The sequence below is a fragment of the Notolepis coatsorum genome (genome assembly GCF_963971535.1).
Source record: "Notolepis coatsorum genome assembly, chromosome: 1".
Lineage (NCBI taxonomy): Eukaryota > Metazoa > Chordata > Actinopteri > Aulopiformes > Paralepididae > Notolepis > Notolepis coatsorum.
In genome coordinates, this window is record NC_140165.1 from 315,143,220 (window position 1) to 315,160,719 (window position 17,500).

Sequence of the window (17,500 nt, forward strand, 5' to 3'; positions counted from 1 at the left end):
AACCCCAGCCGACTGACAGAGTCAACAAGACCTGCATTACTAAACACACACAGACCACAGAGACATAAAGACAGAGAGTGCACTCACACACACACACACACGCGCGCGCACACACACACACACACACACGCACACGCACACGCGCACACACACACACACACACACACACACACACACACACACACACACTCACATAAACAGACAGAGCACAGAGGCAAGCCAATGAGCTGATAGAAGACTAAGAGCTGTTTCAATCAACGGTAATAAACACAGGCCCTATTGCTTTGTTCCTCCATCTCAGACCAATCACACACGCGCACAGACACGCACAGACACACACACACACACACACACACACAGACACGCACAGACACACACACACACACACACACACACACACACACAGAGAGACACACACACAGGTAGACCGGGCACGGACCGCCATGAGTCTAATGGAAAGTGAAAGGTATACAGCCGGCCCATTAGAGAGGACTCCGTCAGAGAATAATATTAATCGTCATAACAACCATCCAGTGGTGGGGTGCGAGCCGACACACAACGACAAGCCTCAGCCCCCCCCCTCCTCCTCCTCCTCCTCCTCCTGTCTCACAAACACCACAACGCGGGACCGCGGTCCACTTTGTGCTCCCGGAGAATGATTGCTATTTTGGTTGGTGGCCGCCCGGCCCCCCCCCCGCTTAAAGTGGCCGCCGTTGGTAATTTATGCAACTGACACATCCAGTATGCAAATGGCCGTGTGTCCGGGGCGCGGGGTGCGCGAGCATCGTCAGCACAGAGGAGAAACCAGCCGCCTGAATGTCGGAGAACTAAAGTGCAATTATCGGGCTATTACAACGGGGGGGGGGGGGGGGGGGGGGGGGGGGGGCAGTGGGGAGGGTGGGGGGGGGTAGAATCATACAGTTTTTCTGAAGCGTTAATTTGATTTCTATCAGCGGCGCTCTCGCTAACCCCACCCCTCCCGCCCCCTCCCCTCCGCCCGTCAGGACGTCTGAGGAGCATAAGACATATGTAGCGCTCCTTTGTCTTCCACGCGGCATTTCAGCGTCGTCGAGGGGGGGGGGGGGGGGGGGGGGGGGGGGTGCTAACGCGCTACTAGTAACGACACCGTTCCCGTAGAGGTGCAACAAATAACTGTTACTGTTCTTGGTACGTTCGGTTTTACCCTTGAAACAAACGGTAGCGTTTTACTCCGTTTACTTTGATTTTGTCGAGACGGAAGATGACAAGAACGTTGTTGTTGTCGGTCTGTAATCTATAAGCCATAATCTATAAACTATAAAACACCTCTGAGGTCCAGCGTCCACTTATTTATTGTACAAACTAGTAGTAGATTCGATTCGATTTGATTCGCTTAAAATGTATTGTCATCATGCAGCACAAGTACAGTACAACGAAAATAAGTTTGGCATCCAACCAGAGTGCAAATGTAGCGGTAAAGTACAACAGCAATATACAATGTACAGGTGATTAAACTGGGTACAAAATATACAAATGAGTACTACTAGTACTACTGAGTGTAGTGCTGATCAGATGTATGTACAGAGTTGTAGTATAATATAGTGATACAGGTGTAAAGACAGTATGGTAGTAGTCATACTGGCCAGCAGCGTAACTAGTAAGAGGAGGATATGTACAGAATATAGAAGTAAGATATAGTAAGTAACGTTGTGAGCACACCTGCTCTTCATCAGACCTGCGATGTTGCAAGGTCAACGTTATCTATCTATCTTCCCATCCCCACGTTATACGTCTATAATGTATCCAGACTGTGCTCAAGGCTATTAGGTCTATTGTGATGTTTCTTCTTGACTTGTACACGAAGACTTGTACAGCCCATGGGGGCTATTCCACGTGATCTTGGGATTTACAAATCCATACTGTACGTAGTAAAGAAATCTACCGTCAAAAGTGGGCACTCTAAAGTGATGACGTGCTAATTCACTTATGATGATATTGAATTGCGTGAAGGCAGGTCATCGCCAGCGCTGTTTCATCCCATTGGAGTGAGAGAGGAGACCCCCCCCCCCCCCCCCACCCCCTGCGAAGTATATATCACCTGCCAGCCAACAACAGGACAGTGTCCTTCACCAGGTTGAGCTAGCGGCGCTTTTAATCCAGCCTGTACTAGTTAGCCTGTAGTAGTTAGTTCAAGTTCAAGTTTCTTTATTAGTTGTCATACAAAAGTACAGAATACTTTTATACAAAATGCTTCTTTCTGTTACGCTCCAGAGACTGTGCTAGGCAAAAATAGATAAGTATAAAATAAAATAAGTATAAACCAAGTATAAAATAGAAGTCACGTACGTAGACACAAGTGTTCAGTATGTACATATGTACAATGTTCAATGCAGAGTAGAAGTAACTGAGTTACCATACAATATACTATACAATATATACTAATATACAATACTATACAGTGCAAAGCAGAAATGGGATCAGGTACAATTTAGGTACAATTTACAGTAAGGTGTAATGCGGTATGGGTTGTAGTGCAAATTCTTTACCAATAAATATAAAGTGTGTTTAGGTGTTCTAAAGTGGGTAAGTGGGTGCAGCAGTGAGTTGTTTGAGTGTGTGCGTGTGCGTGGATGTGTGTGCTGTGAGTGTATTTGATGGTTGTTGCATTGTTTATTGTTCGTTGAGCGTCCTGATGGCCTGGGGATAGAAGCTTCTTCTTAGCCTGTAGTAGTTAGCCTGTAGTAGTTAGCTTGTAGTAGTTAGCTTGTAGTAGTTAGCTTGTAGTAGTTAGCCTGTAGTAGTTAGCTTGTAGTAGTTAGCCTGTAGTGGTTAGCTTGTAGTAGTTAGCTTGTAGTAGTTAGCCTGTAGTAGTTAGCATGTAGTGGTTAGCCTGTAGTAGTTAGCTTGTAGTAGTTAGCTTGTAGTAGTTAGCCTGTAGTAGTTAGCTTGTAGTAGTTAGCATGTAGTAGTTAGCCTGTAGTAGTTAGCCTGTAGTAGTTAGCCTGTAGTAGTTAGCCTGTAGTGGTTAGCTTGTAGTAGTTAGCCTGTAGTAGTTAGCTTGTAGTAGTTAGCTTGTAGTAGTTAGCCTGTAGTAGTTAGCCTGTAGTAGTTAGCTTGTAGTAGTTAGCCTGTAGTAGTTAGCTTGTAGTAGTTAGCCTGTAGTAGTTAGCCTGTAGCGGTTAGCCTGTAGTGGTTAGCCTGTAGTAGTTAGCCTGTAGCGGTTAGCCTGTAGTGGTTAGCCTGTAGTAGTTAGCCTGTAGTAGTTAGCTTGTAGTAGTTAGCTTGTAGTAGTTAGCCTGTAGTAGTTAGCCTGTAGTGGTTAGCCTGTAGTGGTTAGCTTGTAGTAGTTAGCCTGTAGTAGTTAGCCTGTAGTAGTTAGCCTGTAGTAGTTAGCATGTAGTAGTTAGCCTGTAGTGGTTAGCCTGTAGTAGTTAGCTTGTAGTAGTTAGCTTGTAGTAGTTAGCCTGTAGTAGTTAGCTTGTAGTAGTTAGCTTGTAGTAGTTAGCTTGTATTAGTTAGCTTGTAGTAGTTAGCCTGTAGTAGTTAGCCTGTAGTAGTTAGCTTGTAGTAGTTAGCCTGTAGTAGTTAGCCTGTAGTAGTTAGCCTTGCTGGGTTTCAAGGCAGTGTGCACACTGCGTTCACGGCCTCCGTCAAACACAATGACCGCGCTTGCGGCAGCTCGTGTCTCTGGTTTGAAGGGTGAGGTCTGCTATTCGGCAGTGGCGAATCCTTATGGAAGCCAACGGAAGCCATGCCTCCCTAATATTAAAATATGAATTAACACTTTGGTTGCCTAAGGTTAAATTAATGATATACCATAGATTGCCAGCGCTATTTGTCTATGGAGAAAGTCCCCTTCTTTGCAGGGCTATAACTTTTAAAATTCTATTGATACATTGCCATTATTAGGGCCCATTCAAAGTCCTATATGTATTGTTCATTGTGTAGCAACGTTAAACTTTTTCATTCACATATTCATAGTAAAGTATGGTCTAATGTATAAGTATGTTTTCATCTCTTTCTGCAGCTTTCTCCAGAACGTGATATATAGCCCCAAATGCATTATATTGATGATGAAATACAGTTTGATGGCAATCAGCGCGATATAAAAAATTCCAACTAGACGTACTTCTAGAAGTTACTACACGTCATCTGATGTTGACCGGATGGGCGAGGGGGCGTTTATAATTCCGTGGGCAGCGTTATACCAATCATCTAATGTGGGTCAAATGTTGATAATATCAGTTATTATCGAAGACGGTAACGTTACACGCTGAAACTCACCCCAGTCTCCGCGCGCCGTTGGGCGATCATCGTCGAGTAGACATTTTATCATTATGGGATATATTATTACCCGGTCCATCTCCAGCTTGTATAATGGTATATACGTCCAAATCATGTTGTTTATCGAGTTATTGGCAATCGATCGCTATGTAGTGTGACGAGCTAGAGTGCCGGAACCTATACCGAGTGCCCGGAAGTAATATGGCCGACCAGCAAAACCTCTACTGCGCTTCCTGTTAAGCGGTTGCGCCGATCGGCCACCAGATGGCGCTCCTGAACCGCCAGAGAGCTCAGTGGGTCCTGCTGGTGGATCTCAGGCCAGCGGAGGGACATTATGAATCCGATCGCAGATTTTTGAAATATTGATATAAGGACGCTGTACAGCGTCCCCCGGCAACTTTAGCATGGCCAGGAAAGACGTCTAAAGACGGGCCCCGGCAGTCAAAGTGTTAATATCAAATATGAAATATGAAAAAAAAAAAAAAAAAAATAGTTTACATTCTTTTTCATCTGTGCATCTGTGTTATATATATATATATATATATTTTTTTTAATGTCTCCCTCTTCTCCTTCTCACTCCCTCTAACACACTGTCAGACTCACTGTGCTCACTGCAGCTAGTATAGGAGAGAGGCAGGGGGTAGGTCTCTTTCTCCAGGCTTCCAGCATTATAGAGTCCAAATCCGATCCTAGCCAATCAGATTCGAGCTGACTGCCACACCCTAAAAGTTTAAAACGGGGCTGTGAGGAAGACACTCAGCATATTTTCCCCTCTGCACTCTGAACATTGTATTAACCCGTAACTGTTCCCACGGGCCGAATATTGCCCCGATCCTCGCGAGATTAAATCCACGGGGACCTCTCGGCGTGCCGAAGCTTTTCCTAAATCACTTCCATCATCGAAAACTAGGGGAAAAGGTCGGCTTGCGACCCTGAAAATGTCGCGTGATTTTAAAAACGCTGTATTAAGTGAGCCTATTATGGGATCCACGCAAGCTTTCTATCGTGGAAACAACTGGGCGTCCCGCAACTTTTACTCATTCACATGTAGCCCCGAAAATGCTTAGAAAAGGAAAACAGAAAGCGTGGAATAAACTCGCCGAAACGGAAAAGTGTCCCACGGGCGCGCTGTGATTCCGATCCGCGTGATAATATTCACGGCCATAGAGGAGACCGTGGGACACCTTTTTGCAACCGAATATGTGTCTCGAATTTGCTCCCACGCGGCGTGCAAAATCGTGCAAGGAAAAATCTGACCAAAAATGAACCAATGCTCCAGCAGTATTAATGACCCTGATGTAAACAAGACAAACGTCTTTCTCTGGTCTGCATCCCCTTATACAATTGTGTGTATTGAGCCGTACTGTATTGTACCCATTCTGCAATCTGTTAAATAAATAAAAAGAAAGTTTGACTGGCCGCCGAGCCATACTGTAGTGTACATGGTGACTGCTTGACTTAAAAAAAAAAATAAAAAAAAAAATTAATAAAAATATTTAATAATTTTTTTTTTTATAATTTTTTTTTGGCTTCCCCTGTTATTTTACCCACGCGACGCCACTGCTATTCGGTGACCCTGACGTGATCATTCACACAGCGGTGCACAGGCGAGGTGAATCTTGAAGGTAAGTATACACCAATAACAAGTTGTACAACAAATAACTTCTCCCAGCGAGTAATACGTTAAGTAATAATGTTAGGGGCGCGGAATAATATCACTTTTTTTAGAGTAACGGGCCCAACGCTGTAAATGTTGCATTTATATAACAGCTTTTATCCAAAGTGCTTTATAATTTGGTTCCTCACATTCACCCATTCACTCACACATTCACACACCGATGGCGGAGCGAGGTGCCAACCTGCTCATCGGGAGCAATTAGATGTTAAGCGTCTCGCTCAAGGACGCTTCGACACACGCTGCCCCGGGAGGAGTGGGAATCGAACCGGGAACCTCCTGAGCCGCTGTAAGCTCAACCCTTCTCTCTCACCGTCTAGAAGAAAAAAAGGCCCCGGTCTCTCGATCCCCGGCTTCTCATCTCCTCTCCGTCTCTTCCTCCTCTTCTGATAATCTCTTTTTGTTCTTGTTTCCTCCTTAATCCTCCTTCTCCGTTCAGTCCTCCTGCGCTTTATCCCTCTCTCCTCTGTTTGTTCTCCCTAACCCCCCCCCCCCACGGCCAGGTCTCACTCTCTTTCTCAGTCTACGGCGTTGCCTCCTTCAGTTCAGTTCAGTTCAGTTCAGTTCAGTTCAGTTCAGTTCAGTTCAGTTCAGTTCAGTTCAGTTCAGTTATTTTTTATTTCGGGTTTTGGACACATAACAATGGTCATTCCATAAATCGGCAACGTTTTACCAGCTGCTATTGCAGCATTGTCCAATTGTCCGAAAGGGGCTAGGGAGAAGCACTAGGCTTGTCGGGCCCTACCCCTGAAGACTTACGTTTCTTTTTTTTGGTTTGTTTTACATTTACATACATACATAGTACATACATATAGTGACAAAAAAGATTTTTAATTGGGACAGAGCACACGGTCATCCCTGGTCAAGAGAGATGTCCATGATTTTTTTCTTCTACTGACTTGAGTATGATTTTTATGAACAATTTGCAGTGTAAGGTTCACATAATTAAAACAAAATTATCAACAATCCATCAGGATAAGTGGAAGGTGGAGATTTGGAAAAAACCTAAACTTAGAAAATATGTTGCAATTAAAAATGAGTATTTTACTGAACCTTATGTAATGTTAAACTTAAAGAGAAGACGGAGGTCTCTGTGTGCCCAGTTGAGGTCTGGCACCTTGCCATTGGCGGTGGAAGTGGGTAGATTCCAGGGTAAACCTGAGGAGGAGCGGTTGTGTGTTCTGTGTGATCTGGGAGTGGTGGAGGATGAATATCATTTTGTTTTTTATTGCCCTTTGTACACCACTTTGAGGAGGGCTTTATTTGAGAAAATTCAAATTGTAAACCCAGATTTGTTTTGGCAGTCTGAGAGTTGTATGTTGAGTTGTTTTTTTGTGGAGGACATCTTCGGTTTTGCAGGATTTTTGGAGAAGGCATGGCACCTGAGACAAAACACACTGTATCCTATATAATTGTATTTGAATTCACCTTGTTTTTCTGTTTATTTACATTGAGTACAGCTTGTGTTATATTACGTTTTATTGTATTTTCTTGTATTTTTTTATGGCCATCTTGGTCTATGTCATTTGTTAAGTAATTGGTCAAGTATATTATTATATACTTATTGGTATGTGTCTTGTAAGCCCATATGGGCTGGGCATACATCTGTATGTAAGACACGAAAATAAAAAAATATCAAATCAAATCATATAGTACACATTACAGTACACACATATAGTACACATTACAGTACACATTACAGTATAGTATACCTGCAGTATGTAATAGTATATAGTACATAATAGTGTATACAACACATATATAATGTGATATGAGATATATAGTAGGGATGTTCGATATTGGCTTTTTTACCGATATCCGATATACCGATATTGTCCAACTCTTAATTTCTGATACCGATATCAACCGATACCGATATATGCGGGGTCCCCCCCCCCCCAAAAAAACTGAATAATTTCAGGTAATTAACATTACATATCTCTTGTCGTGGAATTAACACAACATTATGCATACTTTTGACAATAAATTTGTTCTTACTTGCTTGCCTGGGTAAATAAAGGTTAAATAAATGTAAATTAAAAAAAGAAAAAACTATTTTTTTTTAAACTGATACAGATAATTTCCGATATTACATTTTAATGCCAATAATATCGGACATCCCTAATATATAGTAAATTATATATACAACATAATATAGTACCATAATATAATAGTATTAGGGCTGTCCCCGACTATGGATTTGGATGGTCGACCAAAATTTGCCGTTAGTCGACTATTGGTCGACAAAAAAAGAAAAAGAAAAAAGAAAAGACTAGAGTAGAATATATATTTTTTGTATCATTCCATTTGGGCTGTGGGAGTGCTTAATGTCAGAAGGAGTCGACTGAAGGCTTCTTGTCCTCTGCAAAAGCATGCAATTGGTCCACTGATGGATACATCTTGATATTTGTCTAGTCTAGTCTGTTCATTAGATGGGTGAAATCCTCTTTCAGTGCCTCTGTGCCTGTTTTCGTAGGCAGTTAGCATCTGGTATGTGTGCCATTAGCATTAGCTACGCTTCTAGGCCTCTTTTCTTTTGGAAAGAATGATAAAAAAAAATATATATATATAAATTATAAATATATATATATTTTTTTGTATTCGACTAAGAGGTTGGCTAGTCGACTACGGCTCCTTTCGACCGATTAGTCGACTAATCGACTAATAGGGGTCAGCCCTAAATAGTATATAGTGTAAATATAGTTTAATATAACATACAAATTCATTATAATATGATTATATAATATAATATGATATAACGTACAATACAGTATCATATGTTTTATTTTTTTATTAATATGCAATTAAAGCTCTTCTTCCCTTCTCTCTATCGAAAATAGATTTTGTTTGGCTAGATTTTTCAGTTTTCATGTGAATTCCTCAGTCGTTCCGTCCTTCCTTCAGTCCCTTCCTCCCTCCCTCCCTCCCTCCCTCCCTCCCTCCCTCCCTCCCTCCCTCCCTCCCTCCCTCCCTCCCTCCCTCCCTCCCTCCCTCCCTCCCTCCCTCCCTCCCTCCCTCTTTCCTTCCCACTCTCCATTCCTATGCCAGTGCATCTTCCGTGTGGCAGTATTTGGCGGTCAATGGTGTCACTATAAAAAAAAAGCACCTGTTTCACGAGCTATGTGTGTATGTGTGCTTTGAATATGCAGAGAGAAGGGAATGCACACATAACACAGTTCACAGATGGAGAAACAAACCTGCCTGTACTGCGTGTACTATTGTATAATAATCACACACGACACCAGCATAGGTCAATTTAAAAAATAATTGATGTTGACAACGTTAATATTCAATGAAACCTTGCTCGGCGCCACTGCTTGGGCCCTTTTCTGATTCAAAACAGGATCAAAACACAAGTTTGCTCTAGACAATTCTAGTGTTCATTAAGCATGCCCAATAACATTCAAACAGTAGATTTTATTTGGCATTTATAAGGGCCTCTCATGAGGACCAGAGCCTAATGCCCTGAACAAAAACCACCCCCACCCCTCTCTCCCATAGGCTGCATCACTATGAAGTATGGAACTCCCCTCTCCCATAGGCTGCATCACTATGAAGTATGGAACTCCCCTCTCCCATAGGCTGCACCACTATGAAGTATGGAACTCCCCTCTCCCATAGGCTGCACCACTATGAAGTATGGAACTCCCCTCTCCCATAGGCTGCACCACTATGAAGTATGGAACTCCCCTCTCCCATAGGCTGCACCACTATGAAGTATGGAACTCCCCTCTCCCATAGGCGGCACCACTATGAAGTATGGAACTCCCCTCTCCCATAGGCTGCATCACTATGAAGTATGGAACTCCCCTCTCCCTTATGGATCAGATTACACAATCTTCCACCATCCTGCTGTGTCTTGGCACGGAGACAGTCCGACAGATCGCCGCACGCCGTTGTTGGCATGAAGTTCGCCAGGGACCGGGGGGGGGGGGGAGGGGGGGTTCGGATTGGTACTTTTTATTTTGAGAAATAGTCAAAGAAGGGCGGCTAGGTGGTGTAGTGGGCAAGGCGCTCGCCACCAATGCAGGAGACGCTGGGTTCGAGCCCAGCTCTCCGCATTGCTATCAGCTTGGCTGGTCGTTCATACTAACACAATTGGCAGTGTTAGGGGTGGGAAAGCTGATGGGTGGGGATCGGACGTTGTGGACAGCGACTCCTACAGGTCGGTTGGTGCGCCTGCGCAGCAGAATCAGGAAGCGACGGGGGCGGCGTGTCCCTCCCACGCAGACCCCCGCCGCTGAGAGATCGCGCTGTGCAGGTGAAAAGATGCGACGGCTGCCTCCTCGAGTACCGGAGGGGACACGTGATGCAAGGCTTCGTCCACATTGCAGCCGGCTTGTGGGAGGCATGGCGTAACAGCGTTCGAGACAGGGGAGGGTAGAATTGGATGGTACGAAATTGGGATGGGAGAAAAATAGAAAATGGGAGACAAAAGTAGATAAAAAAAAAGAGAAATAGTCAAAGAACACGTTGCAGGAATTGTCACACTGCTAAGAGTTTTCGTTGAGCATCCCAGACAACCACATTGCTGTTTTTTTTTCATTTCCATTCAAGTTTGGAAATGTCTGCTCACACCAGTGTTTGTTGAAGGATTTATTTTTTTTTACTTACATTTACATTTAGTAATTTAGCTGACACTTTTATCCAAAACGACTTTCAAGTTCTGTACGACAAGTCAGCAGCAGGAAGGGTACAACTCTTACAGCTGAGTAACAATGTTCATCAAACAGCGCTGAAAGCTGCAGTGTTGAGTGCATAGTAGTAAAGAAAGACATATTAGTATAGTAGGAAGAGTGCATGAAAGTATAAGACAGTAAGAAGGCAAAAACTGTGTTCAGCAAAAACAAAAACAAAACGTTTTTGGCGCCCCCCTCTGGGTGGCGCTCTAGGCAACCGCCTATGTCGCCTGTAGGAAGCTGCACCCCTGCTCCCGGAGCTTGGATAGGAGCTATGTCTTTACATAACAGTTTGTACTAAAACCAGGGGGGGACAGGGTCATTTGTACAATGTTGATGGAAAACAGCTTCACTCCATTACAGTACGTGAAAACAACCACAATTCATATCGCCGCCTAAATGTCCCAACCTGAGCGTGACATAAGAGCAAAATGGCCGCCGTGTGACTATGGTCAACACTGTGTGGTATTTACCTGTAGCAGGTGAGCTCCTAGGTGCAGTTCAAACATGTCAGTGGCCAGAGAGTGAGAGGAGCGCCGTACTGTTGGGGGAGAGAGAGAGAGAGAGAGAGAGAGAGAGAGAGAGAGAGAGAGAGAGAGAGAGAGAGAGAGAGAGAGAGAGAGAGAGAGAGATCAACATCATATCAGAGACAGGCATAGATATTCCGTCTAGCTTCAAACACTCAGGAAAACTGATACCCCAAGTTCTTTGAATGGATTATTGGTGTAATCCACGTGAGCGGGATGCGCGTTCGTGCCGTTACTTTGCTCTCGTCTGTCGGCTCGGGCTGCATTTTTCGCTGATCATCCAATACACCATTCGAAAGTTTAATTTGACGCCTTTCGATCGCCACCACACTCCACCAATTGCATGCTTCTGTTCTCGAGCTACAAGACGATATATCTGGCGCGCGTCATTTGACAGGCACTCCGTCAAATGACCACATCCGACTGTAAACGGTCCTGAACTGACCAATCACCGCTGATGGCAAAAATGATTGATCACCGTTGTAGCCAAGGAGCGTCCGCTCTGAACGCGACCCCAGACGGGTGGGTGAGAGTGGGGAAAGTTGACGAAGAAGACCTTTGTCCCGACTCAAGCGTCAGAATGTTATGAAGTGGACGGCCATTTTGGATAATCACGCTGTATTTCTACCAGTACACACATTACAAAAACCTTTCTATAAAACTCATTTTCCATGGGATTTTTATAAACTTTGGACTGTATGACTATGAGACTTCAGGCTATAGAACCATTGTGTTTTCCAGCTCCTACCTCTCATCTGGAACCCAAAAACAGGAATCTGGCGACAAGTCAACACAAAAGTAAGGAGAAGATATTTTATTTCAGTGTGTTCAAACCTCTGTTTCTCTAATACATTAGCACTCAAAGTGATTTGTCTTTATTGACTTAGCGACTTCAGAATGTTACCTTTTGAAAGAGACCAGACTCATGCATGTGCTATAAGTATAAAGTATAAAGCTAAGCTTTGCAAAAAAGGTATGCAAGTCGCTTTCGTTTTCTGCAAAATGGGGGGTATGCTTAAGAGGTTAACATAAAAATGTAGTTGATTTAAAATTATTTGTATTATAATAAAATAGTATACAAGTAACAGGGCTGACACCTCAGTAACAGGGCTGACACCTCAGTAACAGGGTTGACACCTCAGTAACAGGGCTGACACCTCAGTAACAGGGATGCCACCTCAGTAACAGGGTTGACACCTCAGTAACAGGGCTGACACCTCAGTAACATGGCTGGCACCTCAGTAACAGGGTTGACACCTCAGTGACAGTTAACAGTTGCCGTATTGGTTATACTGCTTGTTTAAGTTACAGTTATGGGTGTAACAGAGTTATAATGGGACATTCATAAGCCTTTAATTCTTTAAACAAATCAGAATATTTTGGAGACAGATCGATTGAGGGGTTTTTAGCAGAGAAGATGATGAAAAATTATGATGACACTGTGGACATAAATGTAAATCGATCGCAGGCCTTTTTAACGGCGGGCATAGGCCGCCGCCCCCGGCGGACATTTACGCTCTACCGAGCGCACCTTTCTAGTTTTAAATCTATTGTAGAATTCTGATCACAATGTGAGCCTGACCATGATGTCATGGATGCGGTCTGGCTCATTTGATCACAGTTCAAGCAATTCATGACCATCCAGCCCTGTGCACTTAATAATGACGGCTGTAACTGTGGCCTGAGTACGATGCCATTTCTATTTAATGCCTTTACCATTGGTGTGTATCAACGTCCAAGTACATGTACTGCAATAATCCTACTATTGACCTTATTCTATATAAGACAATATTCAGATGAAGCTGTTTACATGGGTCGCTTGTAGAATTGTAGAAACACCATGCCTCATTTTTGCATTTTTTTAAAAGTTTTGCATTTTTGTACCTCATTTTGTACTTTAGGTTGCACTTTAGTTTGTATATTGTATATTGTATATTTTGTATAGTGTTTGGACTTTATTATTTTTTTTCTTTCTGTATGAAGCACATTCTCAGGGGGCTCATACAGAACCATGCATTTCCCTGTAATGTACAGTACATGTACTTTATACGTGACAACAAATAAAACAAAACTTGAAACTTGAATCATTCCATTTCTATTCCCGTTGACCTGCTCTACGCAGCACAGTCCGACTAATGACCGAAGACGCCTGTCGTCAACATCAGGTTTGTCTCACATCGCTAAAGAAGTCAGGCTTGTACTCTAATCAGAAATTCCACAGTCAAGATGTAAACCAGTGACAATGGACACAATGCACATAACAATGTGGACGGATGATGAGCTAGGGAAGAGAGCGGAGAAAATAAATCTAATATAAATAAATAAATACATAAATACAGCCACAGGAGGGAGGGAGGGAGGGAGGGAGGGAGGCATGGCCAGGCCATCTCATCATTTCTATGATTCGATTTCAACAATTTTATCCAAATGACTATTGTATGATCTGAGGTCAATCTTCATTGATAAGCAATAGAATTAAGTCGGGAGGCTTGAATCCATCTATCCACATAAGCCCCCTGTCCCCTGATACACACAGCACAGCACAGCACAGCACAGCACAGCACAGCACAGCACAGCACAGCACAGCACAGCACAGCACAGCACAGCACAGCGGCTGAGATTTATGCATCCAAAAGTGAGCGAGGACACGCACTGGGAGACACACACACACGTACACACATGATACCACCGACACACACACACACGCTCGCGCACACACACACACACACACGCACTTACACACACACACACACACACACACACACGCACACACACGCACACACACACACGCACACACACGCACACACACACACACACATACACAAAGTCACCGCATAGCTACTCTTAATGCATCCCAAACACAAGCTATCAGAGCTGCTTCAGTGCCAAAGTGGTGCTGTTTACCAAGGCAATTACAATACAAATAGAGGTGGAGGTGGCTTGGGAGGGGGAGGGTGAGGGGGAGGGGGAGGGTGAGGGGAGGATGACTATGAGAGGGGCAGAGAGAGCGAGAGAGAGAGGGGAAGACGAGGATAAGACTAGAGGAAGGCCGGCGTGATCGCTTTGTGTCCCCGAGCAGACGCGAGGGACGGCGTGGAGATTTGGTCATCGATGGGTTTTATTTTACTGTCTCTCTTGAGTCATAAGGAGTGCGTGTCCTCGCTCACACGATGGTCAAACACTCCAGCCACCCAAACAACTGCCTCTTTTCACTGCTGCGGTCAGGCGAGCACTACCGGAGTCTCATGGCCAGTACAGAGAGACTCAAAAGGAGCTTCTATCCCCAGACTGATGAATTGAAAATGGGGGACCCTGATGTAAACAAGACGAAAGCCTTTTTCTGGTCTGCATCCCCTTAACAATTGTTTGTATTGAGCCGTACTGTATTGTACCCATTCTGAAAACTGTTAATAACGTTTTCAATCAATCAAAACGGGCTGACACAGAGAGACTCAGAAGGAGCTTCTATCCCCAGACCATCAGGATGCTCAATGACTCATAAACACTAACAATGACTCATAACACTATGCAACACTAACTCATAACCCATTCTACACTCATTGCACACTCACTTTAAACACCTTTTAAACATTACACCATATTTTATCTATTTATTCCTAAAGGATTTGCACTAAATTTGCAATCAAATTTTAGCATTTTGTTCTTGCATTTTGTACATTTAAATTTTGTATATTGTATATTTTGTATAGTGTTACTTTATTCTTTTACTCTTTTACTGTATGAAGCACAATCTCAGGAGGGTCATACAGAACAAGCATTTCACTGTAATATGTGACAAATAAACAGGGGTGTAAAAAGTACCCAGAAATTATACTTAAGTGAAAGTATGGGTAATCTTAGTAAAAGTCTAGAGTATCAGACTAAAAACACACTTGAGTAAAAGTAAAAAAGTTTCTACGAAATGTACGTACTGAAAAAATTAAAGTAAAAACTTTTTTTTATTCCGGGGCAATGAAATGTTCCGTTTCGTCCTCTTCATCACTCGTACTATCGTTTGTGGCCATCTTCTGTAGATTGTCACTCTGACTGTCTGTTCTTCTGATAGCAGGTGTTTTATCAAAGATCCACGCTTTCTAGTCTTGCACAAGGACCAATCAGCGTGGGTATGGGCGGGTTCATTTTCCATCGATGGGGATTTGATTGGCTGTTTTTAAATAAAGTGCGGCCGCAGGATTAATAACGTTAACGTTAGTTCGGCCAGAGAAACAAATATACTAATTAAAATTGGACCTTCGAGATTTGTACTTTGTACTTTGTAGGTCTGCATTTTAAATGTAAGGAGTAAAAAGTATGTATTTTTTTCTCTGAAATGTAATTGAGTATACAAGTATACAAACCTAATAATACTTGAGTAAAGTACAAATCCCCCAAAAACAGTACTTAAGTATTGTAACAAAGTACAATTACTCAAGTACTTTACACCGCTGCAAATAAAACAAAACTTGAACTTGAACTTGAGGAAACTGAAAGCACTCAAAGCAGGCCAAAAAACTCTGAATATGCATCTGCAGCCCCACTTCCCTAAAACAGTCCACAAGCAGAAGAAATAACCAGATGTCATTGGTGTCCAACGTACCCAACCCCCCCCCCCCCCCCCCCACCTCCAATGTACAGCCCCACCCAACCCCACCCCACCTACCCAACCTCCTCCAATGTACAGTTTCTATGTCAAATGTATGTCAGTATTCCAATGTACAGTGTGTGTCCCCCCGACCCAACCCCCCCCCCCCACCTCCAATGTACAACCCCACCCCACCTACCCAACCTCCTCCAATGCACAGTTTCTATGTCAAATGTATATACTCTCTTTTTTTGGATTTTTTTAGTATCACAAACAGTACTGTATTTGAAAATCTGGTATGTCATAAATGTATAGATGTAGCAGTACTGTCTATCTGTATGTCGTGTGTGTCATATGATGAATTGAAAATGGGGGACCCTGATGGAAACAAGACGAAAGTCTTTCTCAGGTCTGCATCCTCTTAACAATTGTATGTATTGAGCTGTACTGTACTGTACCCATTCTGCAATCTGTTAATAAACTTTTCAGTCTACATCTCAAGTGTCTACGTTTCTGTCCACGATAGCCAAACGTATACTTTCACACTCCAGTCGCACTGTGCTACCAGCTCTGTACAAAGAGACAAAAGCTAAAGCGACACAGAACCACAAAGACACAGAGTGCATCTCAATAACAACAGGCGGGGGGGGGGGGGGGGGGGGAGACTCAGAGCTACGTTACAGTCATAAGCCCCCCATGTAATGACCAGCGTTATGTACTCCAGACTCTTTTCACACAATCACAGACTGGAGTCAACATAGCTGAAGTGTTGAAATGGTCTGTTTTGGAAGTGGGTGCTTGAAATAACTGATAATAACAATCATCATCATGGCGTTGCTGTCGTTACAGGCGATGTGCGGAACGTGGACGGGGCAGTGAGAGGGGCCGGGCTCGCCCCCCACATCAAACTTACACTTACACTTTAAACCTAGCTGCACATTTTAAACCTAGCTTAACACTTTAAACCTAGCTCCACACTTTAAACCTAGCTCCACACTTTAAACCTAGCTCCACACTTTAAACCTAGCATCACACTTTAAACCTAGCATCACACTTTAAACCTAGCTCCGCACTTTAAACCTAGCTCCACACTTTAAACCTAGCTCCACACTTTAAACCTAGCATCACACTTTAAACCTAGCTCCACACTTTAAACCTAGCTCCACACTTTAACAACCTAGCTCCGCACTTTAAACCTAGCTCCACACTTTAAACCTAGCATCACACTTTAAACCTAGCATCACACTTTAATCCTAGCTCCACACTTTAAACCTAGCTTCACACTTAAACCTAGCTCACACTTTAAACCTAGCTCCACACTTTAAACCTAGCATCACACTTTAAACCTAGCTCCACACTTTAAACCTAGCTCCGCACTTTAAACCTAGCATCACACTTTAAACCTAGCTCCACACTTTAAACCTAGCTTCACACTTTAAACCTAGCTCCACACTTTAAACCTAGCTCCACACTTTAAACCTAGCTGCACACTTTAATCCTAGCTCCACACTTTAAACCTAGCTGCACACTTTAATCCTAGCTCCACACTTTAAACCTAGCTGCACACTTTAATCCTAGCTCCACACTTTAAACCTAGCTGCACACTTTAAGACCCTCTCACTCTCTCAGACAGATACATGGAGAGAGCCTCACTGAAACAAAAAAGAAGTACAAATTATTATCCTAGTTATATTTAATCTATAACATAGCTGTTTTCAAATAGTGACAAAAAAATAAAAATAAAACATATATATATATAAAAAAAACAAAAAGT

At 43.2% G+C, this 17,500-nt stretch overlaps 1 protein-coding gene across 1 annotated transcript in view; it reads right to left on the reverse strand.

The window, feature by feature from the left end:
* Nucleotides 1-17,500, reverse strand: part of npas1 (neuronal PAS domain protein 1) — a gene marked incomplete at both ends in the record, with an annotated part of 68,148 nt that overhangs the window by 33,579 nt on the left and 17,069 nt on the right. Inside the window, 1 exon segment of the mRNA XM_084311667.1 lies at nucleotides 11,091-11,158. Coding sequence (XP_084167793.1) covers nucleotides 11,091-11,158 — 68 coding nt within the window.